At 42.0% G+C, this 21,465-nt stretch overlaps 3 protein-coding genes and 1 long non-coding RNA gene across 4 annotated transcripts; 2 read left to right on the top strand and 2 right to left on the bottom strand.

Moving 5' to 3' along the window:
* Positions 1-169: 169 nt before the first annotated feature.
* Positions 170-2,553, bottom strand: LOC118407144 (divergent protein kinase domain 2A-like). Its single transcript, XM_035807563.1, has 2 exons — positions 1,603-2,553; positions 170-187 (listed from the first exon to the last, which is right to left on the bottom strand). Exons 1-2 carry the CDS (start codon positions 2,551-2,553, stop codon positions 170-172), a joined length of 969 nt encoding a protein of 322 aa, XP_035663456.1.
* Positions 2,554-4,579: 2,026 nt separating this feature from the next.
* On the top strand, positions 4,580-5,902 carry LOC118407143 (divergent protein kinase domain 2A-like). Its single transcript, XM_035807562.1, has one exon. The coding sequence runs from the start codon at positions 4,580-4,582 to the stop codon at positions 5,900-5,902; it is 1,323 nt and encodes a 440-aa protein (XP_035663455.1).
* A 1,446-nt stretch (positions 5,903-7,348) lies between these two features.
* On the bottom strand, positions 7,349-10,064 carry LOC118406341. The gene is made up of 3 exons (XR_004830028.1): positions 10,040-10,064; positions 9,118-9,233; positions 7,349-7,393 (listed from the first exon to the last, which is right to left on the bottom strand). It is a non-coding gene; the product is annotated as an uncharacterized LOC118406341 (long non-coding RNA).
* Positions 10,065-10,396: 332 nt separating this feature from the next.
* On the top strand, positions 10,397-21,054 carry LOC118406339 (actin-related protein 6-like). Its single transcript, XM_035806279.1, has 10 exons — positions 10,397-10,485; positions 11,153-11,270; positions 12,948-13,016; positions 13,159-13,282; positions 13,664-13,802; positions 14,309-14,464; positions 14,935-15,013; positions 16,254-16,425; positions 18,641-18,716; positions 19,110-21,054. The coding sequence occupies exons 1-10, from the start codon at positions 10,400-10,402 to the stop codon at positions 19,300-19,302; spliced, it is 1,212 nt and encodes a 403-aa protein (XP_035662172.1). The 5' UTR covers positions 10,397-10,399; the 3' UTR covers positions 19,303-21,054.
* The last annotated feature ends 411 nt before the right edge of the window (positions 21,055-21,465 follow it).

Raw genomic sequence — 21,465 nt, 5'->3', positions numbered from 1 at the left:
AGATATGATACGTTGGGACACCAGGCTACTTTTTGAAGTCATATGATAATATTTATCAAGTTTGATGTTTTTAATCAGTAAATAGTAATGGTTAGGTAATTGTTTCAGGCCAAGTTAAGTGTAGCTAAGTCTGCCCATGATTTTAAAAGATTGGGTTGAATAAGTCTTATCATTTGGATGTTTTACTCTACAGTGGATAGCAAAAAACGGTCAATACTTTAGATAAGGCCACGTTTATTTGATCATACGGAATGACATCCTCTGGAACCAAAAAATTGATGTGAGCATGCAGATAAAAAAAGTTTGCCCCCCATACGTTTTCCTAGTCTGTGTAACGCAAACTCCGCTATCCGGAGCTTGTAGACTCCTCCCCGCGGATCGGCGCGGCAATGTACGACGGGCCTGAGAAGCGCGATTAAATCAGGCTAACGTTTTCCAATAATTGTTTTGTGATCTACAGAATATATTTGCTCATTTTGCAGCTGTTGAAAACTTTCTTTTCTCTGTGGAAACAGCCAAAAAATTATGTGCATGCGGATGTAATCCATATAATCAAATCAACATGGCCTAGGAAAGTCTTAGGAACAGTAAATCTTGTAATTTGTTTGTTTATACTCTACGATCTCAGAATAGCAAAAAAACTCAACACTTTTGATCAAAATTACGTGCCATTTTGTAAACAATGTTAGCCAACAAGATTGCAATTCACCAATTAAATTCAGCTAATTTCAACAAGAACCAAAAAGTGCAGTACACGTCAGGACCAGCTTGAATACCAAGTAACATACAATGTGCTAGCCACTTGCCAACACTGTAAACATGACAAGAGTAACTTTTGTACAGATAAACCTATTTATTCATCAATAAAGACATATTAGACAAACCATACCATGTACCACTGTCTTGACAACTTAAAAATTGCTATTGATTACAAGCATTTCTCATCTCTAACGACTTGAAAATAGATAGGTAGCCTTTGCAAGCAGATAAGCGCTCTTACAGAGATCAGAATGCATGTGGGACGAAGTCTAGGTACTCAGTAGAATCCAGTTAATTGCACAACGGATTAACACACACTTCTGTTAACTGCACGGAATCCCAAACCGGTGCGGTCCAATTAGATAGCTTCGCATTATTGCACCATCCGGATAATTGCACAAAATTTACTGGCAAATAGGCCGTGCAATTAAGCGGCTTCTACTGTACTAGTACTCAGTAATATGTCAAAGGTAAACCCACCCCCACCCCCCAAGAAAACAAAGTTACCCTGTCTGGACATTGTTATGCAAATCAGAGAGCCTGCTATGGAGGCTAGAGCAACCCGCGTCTTGTGTAAAGCATACAGATGTCTGGCACTAAGTCATTTGCAACATCTTCTGTAGCTTCAAGACTGCGTTAAGTCGACCTCCAGGCCGAGTCTCCTCCACACATTGTGCAATTGCGCCCTCTAGCGGCCCCCTTATTTCAACAGGGGGGTCGTGCAGTAGACCTTTGTCCGTGGGGGTCCAGTCTACATTTTGCCCCTCTATGTATTCCCTTTCTTCTCCCCATTTTCGCCACTCTGGATGTTTTTTGCAAGTCGGACAAAATTCGGGCACATACGTTTGCATACATCATTGGCGTGTACTTGAGAATGTCCTCACAGTGGTACTGGTCACTGTAGTATAGTTTCTTCTGGAAGTCCAGGTAGCATGGCTCGTTGCAGACCTTCTTTTGTTCTTGATGATTGACAACTGTTCGCCTGTCAATCACTAGCACGTCATCGAAGTCGATCAGCCGAACCCGACCTCGGCTGTCGACTGCGAAGTTTTGGAACGTCACATCCAGGGAAAACAGAATCCAGTCCGGGTCCGTTTGGCGAAGCGTATCCACTAGCTGCAACAACTGTACTGCGATGTCGGCTCGAACTTTCCAGGGGAAGTCTATGAAAGCGTCTAGCGTCCTCCCTGCGTGTTCCACCACAATTACTCTCCCGCAAGCCCCATAGAACTTTGGAAAGGGCCAAGGCGTCGGAGACTGCAGCTGAGTCGTAAAATAGCGGAGCAAGACCGCCTCTTCGCTGATGAGAAGAGAAGTAGAGAGGAACGCACGCCTGATGACATCCCCGTTGGTCATTTCTGTACTTTCTTTTCCGACAAACAACTTTTTCACTTCTTTCAGAAACCCAGCAGACAAACAAACCGGCAAGGCTGGCTTAGAGTCCGGGTGCGCAATTCTAAAGGCTCCTCGCAAAAAGGGGAGCTTCAGAGCAACGTTGGTCACCAACATTGTCTCCAGTATGAAAGATGAAGGGTTACATTCCTTCGGACGTGGCGACGATCTGCAAATAAACTTTTCATATCTCCGCCACGCCTCCGGCTTGCTCATGGTTTTAGCGATCACCTGAACATCGCCGATCTTCCCTGTGGAAACTATTCCTTTCCTCCAACTCCTACCTGACTCCGGGCGCACTGTCGCGAAGTTACCCCGATGTAGAAGCTCACAGGTGTCTCCAAAACACGCCGGACATTTTTCTTTCTCCGCCCAAGAGATGTCCACGTCTTCAGGTCCCATTTGACAAGCTTTATAGACAAAAACAGCCAACAGCAGAATTCCAAACAGCAGGGTTTTCTTGCCCCTCGTGGATTTTTGGTCCAGCATAATGCGACAAAATCGCCAGATGGTAGTCATGATAGAACAAAAGTTTTGTAACTCACTGCACCCTAGGCCTTGGCTGAACGACAGTGCTCAGTCAGTCCTTCAGCCTGAGGACAATCCAAATAAAATAGAATTCTTTGCCAGAAAATATTGGGACGGTAAATTTGTAAACGTACAAGTCATGTACAAAGAATGAGGTGAGAGTATCGAAACAGTAGTGTCCAACTAGAACGCTTTTCTAGACTAGATAAACACCGGGAGAATCGCAGGTACCTCACATGAAGAGCGAAGATCAGGCGGACACCTTCTCTCATGTATGCTGCTGAAGTACTAGTAACACGACAAGCGGTAGCCCTTTGTATCATACCATCGAGGCGCTCGAGATGCTCTTCGGTGCTGTAGGCGTAGCGGGCCCGTACAGTTAATTAGCGCAGGCCGGGGGAGTTCTTACGGGGTTGGTTAGATTTCGTCTCGCTGGCGGCGTAAGTACAAAGGCCGGCTACAAGCTCTGTCGGCCAAATCTCAAAGGGCAGCTAATCAGACAGGCTGACAGAAGCCGGTCGGTGCCTTAGCACTGGGCCAGGTAAAGCACCCCAAAGCCGACCAGCGGAGAATGGTACCCAGGCTAACAGGCAAAGGCCTTCTTTACTAACGAATCCCCAAGAATGTAGATGTTTCTGACAAACACGGCATTTTGTAGTTGTCTAACTTGGTGTAAAAAGACAAGGCAGGTCGTCCAACAGGTGTTTTTTTTTTATCTATGCTGTGTCCAACACCCCATCATTAGAAGCTGTGCTGAACTTAATAACATATTAAGACAAGGCAGGTAGTTCAACAGGTTTGTTAACTTGAAAAGCGACATCTAGCGATGCGAACAGGAGGAACAATTGGTTCTTCTCTTGGTTGTCTCTCAGTGAGATACTAGTAACTTCTGCTGTAGTGATGCCTATATATATATATATATGGTGTGTGTGTGTATGAATGAGTTTGAGTAAGTGTTTACTAAATATCACCAGTTTGTGTTCTTGAACATGTGAAGGTAAGCATGAAGTATGCTCTCACAGATCTGAACGCATGTGCGACGACAGGAATGCTATTCTCCAAGCAGAGGTGTCGAGTCGCGGAGATATACTAGTAGTCGAAAAAAATAGAGAGCCGCTCCTCCGCTGTATTTTTTTCGACTACTAGTATATCTCCGCGACTCGACCTCTGCTTGGAGAGTAAGGAATGCTAGGTAACGCCAAATTTGCAAAGGTAAAGGCCATGTAAAAGAAAACATCAATGTCTCAAAAATTGTTTCGATTTGCATAACAATGTCCAGACAGGTTAACTTTGTTTTGTTGGGGGGGGGGGGGGGCTTTACCTTTGACATATTACTGAGTAGTAATTCGTACCTAGAATTTGCTTGCAAAGGCTATTTATCTATTTTCAAGTTAGAGACGAGAAATGCTTGTAATCAATAGCAAGTTAAGTTGTCAAGACAGTGGTATGGTTCTAGGCTCACCAACTAGTGATCTGTTTACTCTTACTCAAACTCATTCATACGCGCATGCACACACATATATGGGCATTACCACAGCAGAACTTCACTCACTGAATGGCTCAGTCGAGTGGAGAAGAACACATTGTTGGCATCGCCAGATGTCCCCGTTCGAGTAAACATAACAAACCTGTTGGACAACCATTGTCTTACACCAAGTTAGACAACTGCAAAACGCCGGCGTCCCTGACAAACACTTACACTCTTGAGAATTCGTCAGTACTAGTGAAGAAGATCCACGCCTGCATGTCGTATTACCCTTACCTCATTCTTGCAACTGTATGTTCAACTTTCCTAAATTTTCTTTCTGGTAAATTGTTGGATTGCCCTTAGGCTGAAGGACTGACGGCGCATTGTCGTCTTGCCAAGGGTGCAGTGAGTTTATGACACTGGTTTATAGTCATGACTACTGTCTGGCGCTTTTGTCGCGTTCTGCTGGACCGAAAATCCACGAGGGGCAAGAAAACGCTGCTGTTGGGAGTTCTTCTGATGGCTGCTTTCGTCTATAAGGCTTGTCATGATCAGATGGGACCTGCGGCGACAGAAGACGTGGACATGTCTTGGGCAGAGAAGGAAAAATGTCCGGCGTGTTTTGGGGACACCTATGAGCTTCTACATCGGGGTAACTTCGCGACAGTGCGCCCGGAGTCAGGCAGGAGTTGGAAGAAAGGAATAGTTTCCACAGGGAAGATTGGAGACGTTCAGGTGATCGCTAAAACCCTGAGCGATGCGGTGGGGTGGAAGAGATATGAGAAGTTTATTTGCCGATCTTCGGCACGTCCCAAGGAATGTAACCCTTCATCTTTTATCATAGAGACCACGTTGGTGACCGACGTTGCTCTGAAGATCCCCTTTTTGCGAGGAAGCTGGAGAATTTCGCGCCCGGAAAAGTCAGTTTTGCCGGTTTGTCTATCTGATAGGTTTCTGAAAGAAGTGAAAAAGTTGTACGTCGGAAAAGAAACTACAGAAATGACCAACGATGATCTCATCGGGCGTGCGTTTCTCTCTACCTCTCTTCTCATCAACGAAGAGGCGGTCTTGCTGCGCTATTTTACAACAAAGTCCCCAACGCCTTGGCCCTTTCCGAAGTTCTATGGTGCTTGCGGGAGAGTTATTGTGGTGGAACACGCAGGGAGGATGCTGGACACTTTCATAGAATCCCCCTGGAAAGTTCGAGCTGACATCGCAGTACAGTTGTTGCAGCTAGTGGATACGCTTCGCCAAAAGGACCCGGACTGGATTCTGTTTTCCCTGGATGTGACTTTCCAAAACTTTGCAGTCGACATCCGCGGTCGTGTTCGGCTGATCGATTTTGATGACGTTCTGGTGATTGACAGGCAAACAGTTGTCAATCATCAAGAAGAGGATGGGACCTGCAACGAGCCGTGTTACATGGACTTCCAGAAGAAACTATTCTTCAGCGACCAGTACCAATGTGAGGACATTCTCAAGTACACACCAATGATGTATGCCAACGTATGTGCTCGAATTTTGTCCGACTTGCAAAAACATCCAGAGTGGCGGAAATGGGGACAAATAAAGGAATACATAGATGGGCAAAATGTAAAATGGGCCCCCACGGACAAAGGTCTACTGCACGACGCCCCTGATGAAATAAGGGGGCCGCTAGAGGGCGCACTTGGACAATGTGTTGAGGAGACTCATCCTGGAGGTCGACTGAACGCAGTCATGACGTTACAGAAGATCTTGCGAATGACTTTTTAGTGCCAAACATTTGTATGCTTTGCACAAGACAGGTTGCTAAACATGGATAATATATGAAGACGGTCAGATGTTTCAGTCTGTTGCTGAACTACAAATCTGTGTAAAAATGACAAATTTTAGTTAAATGCAAGAAAAAAATTCAAGGCTAGGTTGATGCCATCGAGTCAACTAGATGTGACAACTCTCACAATTAAAGATCTTGTGTATCTTATAGCCTTGATGTCTAACCTTCATCGATGTATCAGTATGTTTTGCTCAACTAATATTGCATTCATGAAAATCTATTGTTCTAATGATCATGTTTTCTGAGCTTTTCTTCTCGTTACATCTGTCATATGCCATCATCAACATAGCAAACACTCAATGGTGTCACACTGTGTGTTAGCAAAGGCACTGTACAATTGATCATTTTAGCTACCTTGTAGGATATGGTAAAGATGATATCATTTGTGTCTTGGAGTAGGATTTTTCGAGTGAGACTTACACAATCTTGAAAGGGAGTTACCAAGTTTATGTAGAGGAGAATTCACTTTTCTAGGGGAATGTACACTTCAACAGGAATGTCTGGATTTCAATGTTCTGAATCAAGATGAACACTAAATAACAATCAAAATAAATAACAATCAAAACAAGAGTAATGTTTGTACAAATAAACCTATTTATTCATCAGTAAAGACATAATAAAAAATCAAGTCAAGTCACTTGCATTTATGTCTTTTACATGGTGTGTCCTTACTTAAAAATTACTACAAGTAATATCTACTATGATTCATATCAATATGTTGCTTCTGTTTTAATGCACAAATGCTGCATACATTTGTTACATTGTTTCAGATCATTGGGTTTATAAGTTTTATCATAGTGTCCGTAGTTCTTGATTTGAAGTCTCTGAACACAGTGCTGAGGCAGACGAGAGATGATGGTGGTTTGCTCAGTGTGGCAGTCCGGCCTGGAATGTTCCTTCTCGAAATGCGAAATGATAGCTGCATCTCTTGTGGTTACTACCAGAAAGAAAAAATAAAACAGTTAGAAAAAAGCAAAAGTAAATCAGCACCATTTGGAAACTTTATGAACAATCAATTATGAAAGGGTACTACTACTACTACTACAATTATTACTAACTCACTGGATACTTCTACTACAATTATTGCTAACCTGATACTACTACAACTGCAATTATTACTAACTGGATACTGCTACTACTATTACTACAATTATTACTAACTGAGTACTACTACTCGAATTATTACTAACTGGATAGTACAACTACTACAATTATTACTAACTGGATACTATAACTACTACAATTATTACTAACTGGATACTGCTACTACCAAACCATTCACAACACAGAAACGCACCTGCTATACATATATCCCAACCCAGAGTAAGAGGAACAGCACTCCAAAGCCCATGAACAGGGAGGCCACCAGAGAGACCAGCAGTTCCTTGTACAGGTCACGGGTGTACTTGTTAGATGTCACCTCATACCTAGAGAACTAATTAAGGAACACTTCACATCCAGAGAATACTGAAGTAACCCTTGCCCTTTCATAATTTCCTGAGAAAAGTTTAAAAATGAAAACTGGACATATTGACCAAATTTTCCACTGCCCAGCTCCTGTCTCGGTTTCTTAGCTTTCAAAGTCTAGAAAAAGTTCACATTTAGACTAGTTCGACAGTCAAAAATTTGGTCCAAATTTTGTGTTAGAAATTCCAGTTCAACTTTACTTCAGAATAATTTCTACCACGTTGAACAAATAGGAACTTTCAAGCTATCCTTTGCATTAAGTACTCTACAAAGGTTTCGTTGAAATTCAAACCAACAGAGAAGTTATCTACCAGAAGCTATTTGACTTCCTGGTTTGAAAACTGATATATGAGAATAGTAATTATCAATATTATAGTTGCTGCATCAGTAAAACTAGTATCCTCATCTCCTCCAAGGTACAAGTTGGAAGTCAGAAGGATCTATTGGAGTTACCATCATATGCAGAACTCTATATCCAATTACACACCTTTCTTGTAACATGACAATATACAATTTCTGTGGTTCCACCTCTTTTTACTGTAAAATAAATCATTTCATACAAGATTGAAGCATACTTATACAATCTAAGTGACTTGCACTCTTGCCAATTCAAGAAATGTGGATATGCAGAAAAGAACTTTGCAACTGAGGTTACAAATGTGTCCTACATGTATATGGCTGACACTGTCATGATTGCATAGGATTATTTAGCCATAACCAATGTTGTTGGCTTGATATAAATTATGGTTTCATCACAGTCAATCTAATCTTTTTCTTATTGACCAAGGCAAGCCAAACTCATGCCTTTACATATTACCCTTCATGACTGTCTGCTTATGCATTACATCAGGGTTCTCCCCAGAATTTTTTACCCAGCAGCAGTATAATCTAACCATGGATAGTGAGTGTGAGTGATAGTGGAGGGGCTGGCAAAAATAACCCGCATCAACGCCCTGCACTTTCATGAAAATGGGTTCATTTTGCAATGACAGAGGGTGTCAAATACTACAAGTATAATATACTGTTGTTATTCCTTTGTTGTGAAGTGGCAAAACTACTATTGTTTTGATCATTGCTCATTCACAAGTTTTTGCAGACAATGCTGACTGGAAAAGTGATGCCACTTGGTACAAAAATCTGTTAATTGTCATTAATCTTAGCAAAACTAACAAAGAAAATAGGGAAGAAACACACTAAATTTGAAAACTAGTATAGTGGAGCTGGCTGAGAGTATAGTGGAGGGCAGAGAGTATAGTGGACCACACAGACTTAACCTCGCCCCAAAGGAATCTCTTCCTCCAGGAGCAGAGGAGACATGGCCAATCTGGTCATGTCTCAACCGCCTTAGAACAGGCACAGGTAGATGCAAGACCCTCATGGCAAAGTGGGGTCTCAGCCCAGGTGGACAGACTGCTTGTGACTGCGGACAGGAGCAGACTATGAAACATCTTCTTGTCTGCCCTTTCCTGTCCGAACCATGCACCAAGGAAGACCTGGAAGCTTTGACCCCCAGAGGAAGGCAGTGTGTGGAGTATTGGAGCGGGACAGTATAGTGATGACACGATGAAGAAGAGAAGATAGTGGAGGGCCTCCCTTATTCCACTCTCTGGGGAGAACCCTGATTACATAGATATACACATGAGTGATTGCACACATCCAGATATGCAGCCATGAGAAAGGATACACGAAGAACCAGGCCATGAAGAAGATGCCGATACCCAGCAGCACCAGGGTGAGGTGTGGGTACACCGCCGGGTTCACCGGACTGATGTACCGCGCCATGGACTCCAGGGAGGACGACTGTAGGGAAAAACGCAAACATTCATCATCTACATGTACACAAAACCCAGCGGGAACTACACAAAACCCAGCAGCAACTACACAAACCCAGCAGCACCAGGGTGAGATGAGGGTACACAGCCGGGTTCACCGGACTGATGTACTGCACCATGGACTCCAGGGAGGACGACTAAAAGGGAAACACAAACATTCATCATCTACATGTACAACTACAACTACACAAAACCCAGCAGCACCAGGGTGAGGTGTGGACGTGGGTGCGATGGACTTAAGTTAAGGGATGACGACTGTAAGGAAAATGCATGGTTAATACGTTGAAAGATCCTACTGCTTAAAGTGTCAAACTTGAGGCTGAGTTGGTCTAATTAGAGGATTTCGTAAACGGCTAGTGCACCTGACATACTCAGGCAGTGTTATGTACAGTTTATATGTTATAACAGTAGCAGAATATATGATAAGATTTTTATTGGAAGAAATGTGGGCTAAGAGATACAGAGTAAAACAATTTGATACTGAAGCCAAAGCTCTTGAGTCTTTATGCACTGAAGTGCATGCATATGGGAAAGAAAATTTCTAGTGGTCTATACTTTTGGTGCTCCAAAATATTCACTTGCTTCTAAAAGGAGGAGGGGCAAATTATACATTGTATTACACAAGTTGGCACCGTTATAAACTTACAAAATATAGGTCTTCGATTATTGGCTAAACAGCATGAAAACAACCCTACAATGTTTATACATGGTGTAGATTTTAATGCATTTGTTAGATCCAAGTTGTTCAGAGCTTGTACAACACAAACAACGCACAGCTGATCAACTAGTGACACGTAGACAGTTTCGCATATCCTGGACTCACACCCCCAACTTTACAGCCACAGAACACGAATAACACAGCATAAAGGAGCAAAAAAGTCAAGCAAAAACATTCTACATATTCCTAATAACATATTGCAATGCATGATGTAGCAAGATGACGCAGAAAAACAGCGATACAAGCCGGATTGTGAACAGTTTCTGTAGTAAACATCAACCCACCATCTTGGATCAGCTGGAAAAGACCGATGACGAAGTCTCTCCTGATTGGTCAGTTTGTGCCGTATGTTTGTCGTAAACTACAGCAACGTCGTAAAATTCTACACTATACTCTGCCGTAAACTGGGCTGGTCCATGGACGGAAAAATGGCGCCTGTTTTGGTTTTGGACAATGGAGCTTACACGGCAAAAGTGGGGTTTTCTACGGAAAAAGAGCCGAGGTGAGTGATAAATTCTTATGTTACTTGATAAAAAGAGAGTTCAGTGTGTTATCTGTAGTTCTGATAGATTGTTGTAGCGATACTGGGCAGCTGTGAGCCTCTGAATTGGGAACTAAAACTAGAAAGTGGCATCATGCACATACTATCAAAAAGTTCTGTTATTGACAGGATGATCCTGCCAATAGTGCCCATCGTATGTACTGCTGGCAGGATTATCCTGTCAATAACATAATTTGTTGTACGTTGACACGATCATAGGTTTGAACTATTATTATTATGATATATATTATATATAATATAGTCAGTATAACGTTATATTTCAGGATGGTTCCCTATTAAAATTAGGTTAATCAATTTGCACAACAATGTCCGGCCGTGATTTATTTATGTCTCAGGGGCCTTCACCTTTGACATATTACCCACAATTCATGTTGCAGCACATTTTTTTTTTGGTTTTGATTTGAACCTTTGTTTATTCATGAAAGCTCTTACCAGCCTGTAGGCTGCTTTTCATTTAATTCATGAGGCAAAAGGCAAGGATCAGACAAAGTATATAGCAGAGGTACAATTTACATCATTTTAAGTCTTATTAAGTTAATGAGACTTCTTATAAAAGTTATAGGATATGCATACTCAAAACCACGAACATGCTTATTTTCTGCTCCAGATTGATCCCCAACTGTGTGATGAAGTCTAAAGCCGAGAGGAGGAAGACGTTTGTTGGGAACCAAATTGATGAGTGTAAGGACCTGTCTGGGCTCTTCTACGTCTTACCTTTCCAGAAGGTCAGGCAAAATCAAGTTTTTAACTTTCTTCTGACAGTGCTTATCACTTTTCAGTATCATATGATTATACAGAATGCGCAAGATTACAGCTAGCACTCATCACCCCGACCAATCGAATGGGGACATCCCTCGCGAATGTGCACACTCCTCTAGAAAAGAGGACACTCCTCAACTTTCAAGGGGACGCTCCTCTGGGCAAGGGGATGTTCCTCCCTCAATTAGGGGACGATCCTCCGGAAATGGTATGTTTACCGGGCATAGGGGACGTCCCTCCAACACCCCCGCCGGCCCGTGGAATTGGCCGAAAACCCGACAAATCCCTTTCTAGTTCATCTAAATCACAACATCCAAAACTTTAAAGCCGTCAGTGCTCTCGACAAACATGACACCTCGCCAGGTAATGATAGTTTTTGATTAAAAATTGAGGCATGTTGGAAATAAAGCTGACCGCCGGCAGAACATCACTTCTCTTCAGTGTTTTAAAATGGCGGCGTATCGCACGCCCGGCAAGCACAACATCGAGTTTTAGCCTAAATATCCGCGTGCTTGTCGAGTTTTAAGCCTCTCCCTCCCTAACACACGTACATGGGAGAAGTTTCTGAAACTATGTCAGACGTAGTGTTCTGTTATGGCCTGTAAAACGGCCGCAGTGTACTGGAAACGCCCGATAACTACGGTTTACCGTGACAGAGAACCGGGCGCCCGTACGTGTGCTGGGGAGGGAAGCCTGTCTCGACAAGCACACGGATCGGTATCGGGCCATGTAGCCGCGTTGTACAAAAAATCCCGAATAACTACGTCTGATATAACGTCCTTGGTCTGACATCGTGTTAGAAACTTCTCCCATGTACGTGTGTTAGGGAGGGAGGCCTTAAAACTCGACAAGCACGCGGATATTTAGGCTAAAACTCGATGTTGTGCTTGTCGGGCGTGCGATACGCTGCCATTAAAACACTGAAGAGAAGTGATGTTCTGCCGGCGGTCAGCTTTATTTCCAACATGCCTCAATTTTTAATCAAAAACTATCATTACCTGGCGAGGTGTCATGTTTGTCGAGAGCACTGACGGGGTTAAAGTTTTGGATGTTGTGATTTAGATGAACTAGAAAGAGATTTGTCGGGTTTTCGGCCGATTCCACGGGCCGGCGGGGGTGTTGGAGGGACGTCCCCTATGCCCGGTAAACATACCATTTCCGGAGGAGCGTCCCCTAATTGAGGGAGGAACATCCCCTTGCCCAGAGGAGCGTCCCCTTGAAAGTCGAGGAGTGTCCTCTTTTCTAGAGGAGTGTGCACATTCGCGAGGGATGTCCCCATTCGATTGGTCGGGGTGACTCATGCAACTGGATAGATTTTGGAAATGGTCAGATGTACTAGACCTTTTGTCAGAAACTGAGCAAGAATTGTAGACTGCACTTACTCTAGTCTAGAAGGGCAGTGTTGACTATCTGACTGTTTCCAACTGTGTCCAGTTAATAGCCTTCAGTAACTGATATCTTGTGTACATGTATCTTGTAACCTTGATTTCCAACCTTTCAGAATCAGTGCATGTGGCATGTTTTGAATTTAGTTTGGTTTTCCAATTTCCAACACATCTTTGACATTAACTATTCAACAAGTATTCCACTGTGTTGTGCACAGAAGTCATGTCATTTTTTGCACTTGTTTTCACTTTTTCCAGGGTTACCTGGTGAACTGGGATGTCCAGAGACAAGTGTGGGACCACATCTTCAGTAAAGATGTCCTGAATGTGAGTTGTAGTGAGCTATACAGCATTTTTGCTCAAATTGTCTCCTTCAAAAGTCAGTGTAATGTACTGTAAATAACTAAACTCTTAATTGGAATGTATAATGGATTAGCTGAAAATCACATCTTCCCAATCTTTCTTACAGGTAAACTTTGCGGACACTGTTGCCATGGTAACAGAACCCTTCTTCAACTTCACCTCCATCCAAGAGTCCATGAATGAAATCTTCTTTGAAGAATATCAGTTTAAGGCACTACAGAGGGCAAACGGTGAGTCGATTATTATTTTTCCAAACTATGACATGGCAGGCTAGCAACATCTGTGTTTGAATGTATAGATGATATAACTGCCCTTTGGCATAACACACTAGCTTTTGAATCTGTATCTGTATCTGTACAAGCGGTATAACTGCCTTTTTGTTTAACACATCAGCTTCTGTATCTGTATCTGTATACCTGTGATAAGCACCCTTCAGCGTAACACACCAGTTTGCAGGCACGGAGTGCGGCAGCAGTTGGTTATATTACTCAGAGTATGAAATCTGAATCACCTGTCACACCTAACATAATTTTGGTCCATGTGGTCATGTGATGGTCATGTGATGATCATGTGATGATCATGTGATAATCACATGTCCCCCTTTCCTTCAGGCTCCACCTGGAGTGCCCACAGGTACAGCAGTGCTCAGCAGAAGAAGCCGCTGTGTTGTGTAGTGGTGGACACTGGGTACTCCTTCACACACATCACACCCTACTGTAGGGGCAAGAAGATGAAGGATGGCATAAGAAGGTTCGTTCATTGTGTCAACCTGTTTATTTTTTTCATACCTTTCTGTTTATTTGTTTATTGGTTGGGCTGTTCAACTAGCCAAAGGGCTGATAGAGACTATGGAAATGGAATAAGTAGGCAGATTAACAGTTAATAACAATATTCTAAAACTGTTCACTTGCAACCATATTTTTCACCATATATAGCTTTTAGTTACATTCATGAGTGTTACTGTATAGATATGACCATGGACGATAGGCCATCGACTTTTTGTTGAAATCAGTATTACATGTACTTTGTCATACTAAAATCAGACTCTATGAACTCAAACAGTGTGTACTCGTTCCACAGAGATTCCTGAGAATCATACACTGACTAACACTCAGTGTACTCGGTCCACTCAAATATTCCCAGGAATTAACAATTAAAACACTCTGTGTCTTGTCTGACAGTGAAAGAATTCCATAATATAATCAGAAATTTACAAATATTTTACTGAGGTTTTATGTCTTTTACAATTTTTTCAGATTGAATGTTGGAGGAAAGATGCTGACCAATCACCTGAAGGAGATCATCTCGTACCGACAGCTGCACGTTCTGGACGAGACGTACGTGATGAACCAGGTCAAGGAGGACGTTTGCTACGTCTCCTCACAGTTCTACAGGGACATGGAGACTGCCAAGTAAGTCATGCAGGCTTTTAGCCAGGCTTGCGTTCAGGCGTCATTTGGACGCGCTGTTCTAAAGATACTAAGAAATTGGACGCACTAGACACCCTTACACTGGGGAGCAGGTCCTCTGACAAGCATGAAACTCTGATTGACCAGGGAAGCAGCTAGCACTTGAAGACTGTGACCTCTCTGACAGTAATTTTGCCCCTCAGGATACTTAAGAATGCACCATTTTAACTAACAATTCCGTAAAACAATACACCATGGAAGGTGGATGCCCTCCCCAGACCCTCAGGGACTTAGATAAACATTGAGATTCTCCAGAAAAGTGAATGTTACCGTTTTGCATCAAAGTACAAACTTTTGGTCAAAACGTTTCAAATTTATGGTAGATTGTTTAAATATTGTTTAAATTAAAGAGAGACTTTAATGACTTTATCTTATTGGATCTGAAATTTAAAGCTGCATTTTAATTTTTGCAGACTCAGAGGGAAAGACAACACTGTCCTGAGAGACTATGTTTTACCAGACTTTTCACAAATCAAGAGAGGTTATGTGAAGGTAGGTAATTCTCCGACTACAAATTTGTCCACCTCTACATCTATTCCTTAACAGGCAAAACCCTTCGTTGGGCATGACACATAGGGGAGTGTTGGTCTTTTCTTAGGGGGTATCTCACTAGCCAGACTGATGCAAATGGCAAAAGAAAAGCAGAACCAGAACTTTGCAACTGACCAGAGCCAGCTTGCATATATGTCCGATGTGGCAGAGACTAGGGCTGGGTACCGGTACAGAAATTTCAGGTCCAGGTCCGGTCCAGGTCCGGTTCAGGTCCAGAGGATCAGGTCCAGGTCCGGACCTGAACCTGGACCTGATTACAGTAGAACAGCAGTACTATGTCATGCATATGAAATTTTGGAGAGACAGATTCAAACACAGGTCTCTATGAGTGTTTAACTGTAGATGGGAATGATAGCTATCTATACTCAAACAACTAATATGCAGGAAGGAAACGGATATGTTTTTAAATACTGGTTCTTTTGCCTGAATCAAAATGATCTCGTTTGTTTTGCTGCGCGGCGATCGCCAGGTGTTGTTGTCGTTGTATGGTGGATTTCGGCTATTCAAGCTCAAGGAAATAAGCTAAGTATATATATATATATGGGCACAACGGAGCGACAAATATATAGGTAACTTGATTTGCGGTTTACTTGGTTGTCATTTTTGTTCCCAAGTTAGGCAAGTGTAAATTTACGCCAGTGCAAGTATATACATGTGTCGCATCACTAGCCACTTATTAAATTTGTAGGCTAGCCACTGTTGACACTTACTCAAAACTAAGTACCTTAACTGACATCTCCGTCTATTGATACATCCTTTAACCGTTTTAACTTCGAGATATTATTTACAGCTGCATGTAGCAGCTCTGTTTGGTCGTAATATATTATTAGTCTTGGTCTTGGACCGAAGATCGCCAGTAGCGATAGTCTCTTACTGACGTGAATTTTCGAATCGGTCCAACATCCGGTCCACGGATTTTTTTCAGGTCCGGTTTTTTCGGACCGGTCCAAGAAGAAAAACCGGTTTTGTACCGGTACACTGTACCGATACCCAGCCCTAGCAGAGACTGTTGTTCTCAGTTTAGCTATTGCCAAAGATGTAGGGCTGATATCAATTAGGATTTTACCATGGTCAATACTGACAAAAGGTGGCCACATTCATGCACATGTATGTATTAGTGAAAGTATGGTTTGCCTAAATTATCAGCTGTTAAAATCTTCATTTCCTTTCCAATTTGCAGCCTTTAGAAGAGATGAATTATGCTGGAAAATACAAGGGAGGTGAGCAGATCATCAGAATGGCCAACGAGAGGTTCGCTGTTCCAGAAGTGCTCTTCCACCCCTCTGACATCGGCATCCAGGAAATGGGTATCCCAGAAGCCATTGTGCATGCTGTGGAAGCCTGCCCGGAAGGTGCGAGCAACAATTGTTCTGATTGGCGGACAGGGCAGCAATTTTACGCACTTGGTATCTGTTTAGCCAACGGTGGATTACTGTAAATGCTTTTAAGTTCGCAGGGATTTAATTTTGCGGTGGCGGAAAGAAAGGACTATTTGCGGTGGTTTTAAGTGCGCGGTAGCACCATGCACTGTGTCTCTTAAGTTTTTGGTGAAAACTGTCTGCTGCAAAAACCGTGAACATAAAACCACCGCGAAAGTTTCTGCATTATTACAGTACTATAGCACCCCCGTTAAACTCCAGCTCCGGCCCGCACGGTCCAGCTCCGGCCCGTACGGTCCAGCTCCTGCCCGCACTGATTCCAGCTCCGGCCCGCACGGTCCAGCTCCGGTCCGCACGTCCCAGCTCCGGCCCGCACGGTCCAGCTCCGGCCCCGCACGGTCCCTTTTTCACTAAAAAATTGGCCAAAAAAGTTTAAAAGTTGCCCGTTTTAAGAAAATTCCGGGACGACATGCAAAACTTTTTAGCGCATTCGTTGGTTAACATGTTTGCCCATCCTCTGACCGAATATGACGGCCCAAGACCCGCTGGTTTTTGAGATTACCCCATACCTCCCGTCGCGCTACCATAAGTCAGGCGCGCCTAGGCGTAGAACGCCATGGCCAAGGAAAGTTTCCGCTTTACGCACAGAAGGAACGCACGATCTTTGATAAATACAGATAACATTAATATCATGATGATTTTGTTTACAACTGCAGGAGCAATGTGCATTTGAAAATACATTAATTTGTCCCTGCTAACACTTTCATTCATTTTCTGTTATGTTCAGGCTAAGCTGTATATACATGATAGGCTTGATTGCATGACAAGCATTTATCTAGTCCCACATCTATTCAATATGTTTAACAACAATCTGTAAACAGCAATTGGCATAACCAAAACTAAAAAACCCCTGTTACACAACTTTCTTCAGAATAAACAAACTTTTGGGCATGACCAATACATCTCATTTGTTGCTCATGTGCTCACCATAAAAGTACAACAACTCTTTCCATTGTATACATGTATATCAGGCATGTTAATTTGTAAGCATCTATAGATATGAGGTTATATGCATCATCCTGATATTTATATATTGTTGTTAGCATAGACATTTTGTAGTAGCCACATACAAGTAATTACGTAAATAGTCTCTATCATGGGCATTTTGTTAACCATATATGAGTAAGTCCCTGGAATGGGCATTTTGTTAGCCATATACAAGTAAGTAGTCTCTAGCATGGGCATTTTGTTAGCCATTAATAAGTAAGTAGTCTCGAGAATGGGCAATTTGTTAGCCATACATGAGAGTAAGTCTCTAGAATGGGCATTATGTTAGCCACATGCAAGTAATAGTCTCTATCATAGGCATTTTTGTTAGCCACATAGAAGTCAGTCAGGGGCATGATGGGTGTCACAAGAGGAACTGGGTCATGGACCACCGTTTGAAGTTGTGAAAATGGACAATCATGTTATTAATGTTATCTGTATTTATCAAGATCGTGCGTTCCTTCTGTGCGTAAAGTGGAAACTTTCCTTGACCATGGCGTTCTACGCCTAGGTGCGCCTGACTTATGGTAGCGCGACGGGAGGTATGGGGTAATCTCAAAAACCAGCGGGTCTTGGGCCGTCATATTCGGTCAGAGGATGGGCAAACATGTTAACCAACGAATGCGCTAAAAAGTTTTGCATGTCGTCCCGGAATTTTCTTAAAACGGGCAACTTTTAAACTTTTTTGGCCAATTCTTTAGTGAAAAAGGGACCGTGCGGGGCCGGAGCTGGACCGTGCGGGCCGGAGCTGGGACGTGCGGACCGGAGCTGGACCGTGCGGGCCGGAGCTGGAATCAGTGCGGGCAGGAGCTGGACCGTGCGGGCCGGAGCTGGACCGTGCGGGCCGGAGCTGGAATCAGTGCGGGCAGGAGCTGGACCGTGCGGGCTGGAGCTGGACCGTGCGGGCCGGAGCTGGAGTTTAACGGGGGTGTATAGATTCAACAATGAAATGATTGCTATAGTACACCCTGTTTTTTTGTTATTGTTCTGCCTTCCCCACCACAACTGACCCCAAATCTTACATCATGTAATGTATCAATGTAAGACTGTTTTCAATACTAAATTGGCTACCCAGGTAGTTCAGTTATTTTGCTATTTATGACTTGAATGATAACTTATAGGCATTTTCCCTTTTCCACAGAAATGCACCCCCATATGTACATGAACATCATACTGACAGGAGGAAATGCACTATTGTCTGGGTTCAAGGAAAGAGTGTAAGTTTTAATATTAATATATCTACATGATAATCTATAGTTACATGTAGAATCTTAGTAAACAAATTTAAGGAAAAACAGTAGGCTTGAATACTTTGGGAGGAATGTACCAAGAATGGATATGGTTTGTATTACGAGGCCAAGGTACTAAGAAAAAAGGGTTCAAAGAAGATTGATAATAATGATAGATATCATCTATTTAAATGTGTTAGGAAAAAAATCATGGAAACAGTTTGCAGTTGTACCTACCAAAGTGCTGTAGTACTTCTCTTTTCTAGTATGTTAAACACAGGAGAAATATTTGATTTTGCTTTGTGTCAAAAAAGTTAAGAAAGGTCTTACAATTTGGCATGTTTTACTAAGATGAAGATGATTATTTCGTACTTTCAACAGATTCTCAGACCTGAGAGCACTGGTGCCACAGCAGCTGGAGGTCAAAGTTCACCAGCCCGACCATCCAATCACGTATGCCTGGGAGGCGGGCGTCGCCCTTAGCAACACAGCTGGCTTTGACAAGATGCTGGTTACTAGGCAACAGTACGATGAATATGGACAGAACATCTGTTCAGAGAAATTTGATGTTTGATTATATGTTGTGTATTTTGGGTGCTAAGGCAAAGCTTATTACAAAACTGGGCCATCTCCAGGACCTGCCCTTTGTCCCTGTACAAACATTTATTTGTTGGCACGAAAAACAGTTCACCCCATCTGTCCCAATAATCTGAGCTTCATAACAAGGAACTGTTGAAAATTTATTAATAACGGATGAAAATCAACCATGAAAATCAACAATGTATTGGCTCCCAAACAATTAGTGGGACAGAAATAAATGTAAAGCTGGTGACAGCCCTGTATTTCGTTTTGTAAACTCCAAAAACAGCTGGCGCTTCTGGCCAAAAGAAACAGAACTGCTGTTTAATGTACATACATATTTACGCAAAGGTAACCCTACAATACATGTGTACCTTTTTTTATACAGCTTTTCACAAAGCATTTAAGATGGCCTATTTGTACCTCTAACAATTCAGTAAAACAGCTTGGCATAACTACCATCATGTTATGAAACATTCCTTAATATTGTTCTGTTATGGAGAAAGATTATGCATTTTTCAATTTGGACCAAATAGTAGCAAATACATTTCTTCTACAAACCTTTGTCTTGTTGTGTTAACTACACTCTGCAAACCTGAATTATGGTCCAGATTATGCCATACAGGGCTATTTAAGTCGTATTTGAGTCCTATTTCCTATTAATCAGCACTTAAAGACAAGAATCACAGACAAACATTTTATCTTGTATACTTCCACTTTATTTTCACCCTACCACCACTTGATGGTTGTATCATAATCTCAACCTTACATAATTACAATGTGATATCTTAGACTATATCATCTATATGCACATGTGGTACATTGAATGTTTAGCTTCTAACATACACCAAAAACACCTTTGAAACCTATAACTATTGTATACAGATGACATGCTTTTTTTAAGTATTTCAGTTATATCTGACACAAGATAAACACTTTTTCAACCTTACGTTTGGGCTTTTAAAAGAAAATCTTAAAGGTTCACAATGAGCACCATATGGAACACAAAACAAGTGAAACTTCACATAAAACGTATTTACAAGCATAAACATTGACAATGTTTCTTAGCCTTACAACGCACATACTGGCAATGTCTTTCTTAGTATACCAGCATACACCAACGACTTTCAAACACCCAAGCTGCAACAGTATGAAAAATATGCTTTACTAAATCAAAAGTTTGTTTTTTTTCAATGCAAAATACAATACTTAACTTTTCTCACTATTTGCAACAAAGTCATGATGGATTCATAATCCACCAAGTCATTTATGTAAAATACAAACTCAGTAAAAAAAATGCTGGTCCACTTCAATAACAGTTGCGAATACAGTACGTTAGTGACAGAAGTTGCTAATCAGTTAAAGCTATTAAAAAGTCGAATAACTTAAATCTTAAACTTGTACAAAAGAATTATGCTATTAAGTCTCTAGGCAACATCATTTCATTGTACATGTAGTTGTACCTGCTATCAGACAAATCCTTATTTCACTCAAGTGGAAATGAGTAACTGGCTACAGTTAAGATGTCCCTCGTATAGGACGCCAAATGGACGTCCAGTGATTGAGGATCACTTTAAAGTACCCACCACGCTTATCGAAAAGAGTAGGGGTCCTTCCCGCTGTGAGTGGTTCATATCCTTAGGCCACACCAATTTAATTTCTTGGTTCTCGGATTTTTTCAGAAATGTCGAAAAAAATAAAAATTTGCAAAAAGTCTGAGATAAACATATGAGGCTTATATAACACACACACAAAAAAAAATGTTAGTAGTCAAGTTTGCAGCTTTTCATGGCATGATTTATCCAATGAATCTCTGCCTTTGATTTGATACCACTGTTCTGAATGAAAGGATATTTTATTATTGGTTTATCAGCAGTATGTACCCCTGGAATGGGTTTTTTTACAGGTCTGCGATAGCAAAACCTATAATGTTATTCTTGGGACTAATTCTATTTTTTTTTCCAAATCGGAAAAAAATGGCTCGGGAAATCCGAGAACCAAGAAATTAAATTGGTATGGCCTTACGGACCAACAGCCACAATTTGGGCAATTACTGTATATTGACGTCACTAGGTGCTGTGAACAGGCTGCCATTACAGACCCATGCGATTTAGCCACATACAAATGTACGCTCCTTGCAATTCAGCCCCTGGCTGCG

This window comes from Branchiostoma floridae, chromosome 19 (assembly GCF_000003815.2).
Source record: "Branchiostoma floridae strain S238N-H82 chromosome 19, Bfl_VNyyK, whole genome shotgun sequence".
NCBI lineage: Eukaryota > Metazoa > Chordata > Leptocardii > Amphioxiformes > Branchiostomatidae > Branchiostoma > Branchiostoma floridae.
The sequence above is the reverse complement of the archived record's forward strand: the minus strand, read 5'-3'. Positions and strand labels throughout refer to the sequence as shown.

Excerpts from the sequence above, each read along its gene's own strand:
- LOC118407144 (XM_035807563.1), bottom strand. The coding sequence starts at position 2,553 with ATGGGACCTGAAGACGTGGACATCTCTTGGGCGGAGAAAGAAAAATGT.
- LOC118407143 (XM_035807562.1), top strand. The coding sequence starts at position 4,580 with ATGACTACTGTCTGGCGCTTTTGTCGCGTTCTGCTGGACCGAAAATCC.
- LOC118406339 (XM_035806279.1), top strand. The coding sequence starts at position 10,400 with ATGGACGGAAAAATGGCGCCTGTTTTGGTTTTGGACAATGGAGCTTAC. Across the intron at positions 13,803-14,308 it reads ATGAAGGATGGCATAAGAAG|ATTGAATGTTGGAGGAAAGA; the intron begins GTTCGTTCATTG and ends CAATTTTTTCAG. Across the intron at positions 15,014-16,253 it reads TCAAGAGAGGTTATGTGAAG|CCTTTAGAAGAGATGAATTA; the intron begins GTAGGTAATTCT and ends TCCAATTTGCAG.